Source organism: Dermacentor silvarum, chromosome 7, assembly GCF_013339745.2.
Source record: "Dermacentor silvarum isolate Dsil-2018 chromosome 7, BIME_Dsil_1.4, whole genome shotgun sequence".
Classification (NCBI taxonomy): Eukaryota; Metazoa; Arthropoda; class Arachnida; order Ixodida; family Ixodidae; genus Dermacentor; species Dermacentor silvarum.
The window spans coordinates 120,208,912-120,211,975 of record NC_051160.1 but is presented as its reverse complement, the minus strand read 5'-3'; the positions used below and the strand labels follow the sequence as shown (position 1 = coordinate 120,211,975).

Genomic DNA, 3,064 nt, shown 5'->3' with positions numbered 1-3,064 from the left:
TTTGCTCTCGAATAGGATGGTAATTTGGGCCAATTGGTGTAGCATGGTTCAGATTCTGAAACACAACCTATAAGAGGAAGCACAGTCATAAGAACGACAGTGGGCCTGTCGCTCTTTTCGGCGTGCTTTGGATAAACGCCGGTCATCAAAAATATCAGCAATCCCGTGCCATATTTTTGTAAACTGCTTTTTCGCAAAGCTAGCTTTTATATTTCTTATAGCTGAGCGAGAAGTTGTAAGCATGGTGTTTATTCATGTTGGTAGTGAACTTCCTTCGCCGCAATAGAATGAGGTATTCACATGAAGAGCTGTTGCTGTGGACATAATTATACCGCTCTAGCTCATAATTGTAAAGTCTAAGGCCTTAGCTGCACTCATAGCATTGAAAGCAACCGTGACCACAATGCCCCTTTGCTGACACTACGAAAAACCATTATGAACGTAATTATTTTTTGTGGCAGAGGGTAGTAATTCTGTATGACATACACAGGCGTTCGCAAAGGGTGATAGACGCATTTTATAATATCAAAATCCGTCGTGAATAGCAACTTTATTCAATGCTTTAGCTTCTGACGGCGGAAAGCTGCAAAGTTGCAGACTGAAGGTATCTATAGTGTCATGGATTTGGGAAGCTCCGCGCCATCAGGAATGAAAGGAAGACTCTGGGGTGTCCACCCAGCACCTGCTTCCTTGGACTCGCTGCACATGGTTTGGCCGGCTTCCACCAAGACCAACGGGTGTCCTTGGCCACATTCACGCTGCCGGTGCTAGCAAATTCGCGGATGCGCTCGGTGACATGCGTGGGGCATTCCCGCTGGGCAAAGTGACCTGCTCCTTCGTAGTAGACCACCATCGACTTCGACAACCACTCTTGGTTGTATCGGGCGACGGGCGTGGTAATGAACTCATCTTTTTTGCCCCATAGGATGAGTGTGGTGACATTGATTTTGCGGTAGGGTATTTTGCTCAACTGGTCACTGTCGTTGTTAAATGCGCGGTAGTAGTTGATGGTACCGGTCAGTGCTCCTGCAGGAAGAAACAACGGTGAAATTTAAAGACCTGCAGAAAGGAACTTTGCATAACGAGGGCATATGCACACACCTGTGCATCTATGTACGTACAGTAACTCCTAAATGCAGCACACAATTAGTAAGCCAACACTAAGTACTGTTCCGTTTTGGTAAGTAGACTTGCAGGACGACGTTTTATAATTTTGTTATATTTCTCCACTTTAAATGGGGGGGTGTACGTACGCAAGAAGGTCGGCGGGACAGACGGGAATTCTAGGCCAGTAAATCACTCACGTTAAGCTGTTAAAACGGTAAGGTATTAGGTTCGGGTAAAAATAATGGGGTTTTGTGTGCTCGACATTTTTGTCTCTTAGTATACCTTGGCGTCATAGGTTCGCCTCCGTGACGTCACTTATTTAGCACCGCTTGCCACATTTTACGCTCGCTCTATTGAAGTGCGACCACTTTCAGGGCAAATCGTCTTTAATGTCTTTATTGTAGAGTAAATTTCTTTATTATTGAACAAATAATTAATTTCAGGTTGCTAATTAGTCGATCATCAAGTCGCTCAGTGAGTTGAAAATTTCGATTTCGAATCACAGCCTTTCTATTTGCTTTAGCCACCTTTGCAGCAACTGATGCGCCTGTAAGATTCAATGTCTCAACGTGTATGTCGTTGAGCTGTAGAGTACCAGAATGTTACAATCTAGTTGTCCCTCGCCTTTTTTCCATTGGCGGGATTGAAGATTGCTCTTTCTTGAACTTTCCCTGTGCTTTCCAAATATCCTTGTGTGAGACTATGGCAGGAGCCTCCAATAAGCAAGTAGTAACTCCTCTCGCGCTTTCACTCTACCGCCGATTATCATCCAGAGTTTTCGCGAATGTGCAACATTGTCATTCTACTGGTATGAGACATGAAAGCTCCGAAACTGAGAGGAGGCGAGTACCTGGCCGCGAGTACATGTACTGTGGGCGTATTCCTCCTCCTTCGGAAGCCCTTGTGCACATCGTCGAAGAAGGCAAAGTTTTCAGGATCAGATACTGCTCGGGCACAACAGGGCGTCGGAATGGAAGCTGGTACCTGCGCACAAAACCAACACAGTTCTTTGAGGCGACATACGTGCATTTCTACCTGATTGTTGAAAGAAACGCGTCAGCAATACTTCTGTAAATTGATTCCCCACTCCGGTCAAAGACAATCTGCCAATGGTTAAGAAGAAACGACGAAATAAAATGTTTTTACGGCAATAACCACCAGCGATGAGCATTTTAGGCAGATTTATATTTTATTGTGCCTGTATGAGGGGGGGTTGCGCGTTTGCGATACAGTGATCCTCTCTTCGAATTTGATCTGCGCTTGCGGCGGCCCCTTAATTTTATCCCCAGCCATTTTTTGTGCTCATTTCATGTCTATGTTAATATGATTGAGTACAGCGCAAAAAACATATTTGAATGAAGAAACATTTTAGGGACCTTTTCACGAAAAAGGATCACAGTTGTTTCGCTAATTTTAAACGGCAAGAATCTCACCATGACATCCTCATTTGCGTAGGGCTGCGGAAAAGCTGCTTTCATGAAGCCTTGGGATGCATACTGTTGATGAGCACCATCTTGTCAATCATTTTCTCGTGCAAAGTGGCGAAGCACATGCTGATCATGCCGCCCCAATCGTGGCCCACGAGCACAACTTCTCGCTTGTGGCCGGGGTCTGAAGGTGAGCGAGGAAAGGTGGCAGTTCTTAGTCATTCAAGAAGTACTCCAGTCATCCACGGAAGGCAAAACAGCTAGGCAGCAGAAACGAGTATGTCTTAATTGTTCAGGAAGAATATGTGTGAAAACTACTTGCACGTTTTAAGTAGGAAATATTGTAAAATGGAGAAGAGGTGCCATTGCACGATAGAAAAAAACTTAGTTATCCACCTCAACGGCTATCAAGAGCGAGCGCTTTCAAATTCTGCTCTTTACAAGCTTTTGTGCGCATTACAGCGCCTCATTTGTAGACGTTTTATTTTCTCAATAAACTACCCGGAATTTAGCCTTAATAACTTGACGTT

At 44.5% G+C, this 3,064-nt stretch overlaps 1 protein-coding gene across 1 annotated transcript in view; it reads right to left on the bottom strand.

The window, feature by feature from the left end:
* Positions 1–526: 526 nt before the first annotated feature.
* LOC119459708 (epoxide hydrolase 4) overlaps positions 527–3,064 on the bottom strand; it is a 72,854-nt gene continuing 70,316 nt past the window's right edge. Inside the window, exon 7 of the mRNA XM_049671154.1 lies at positions 527–1,026. Coding sequence (XP_049527111.1) covers positions 617–1,026 — 410 coding nt within the window. The 3' untranslated portion in view covers positions 527–616. The remainder of the gene's footprint in view (positions 1,027–3,064) is intronic.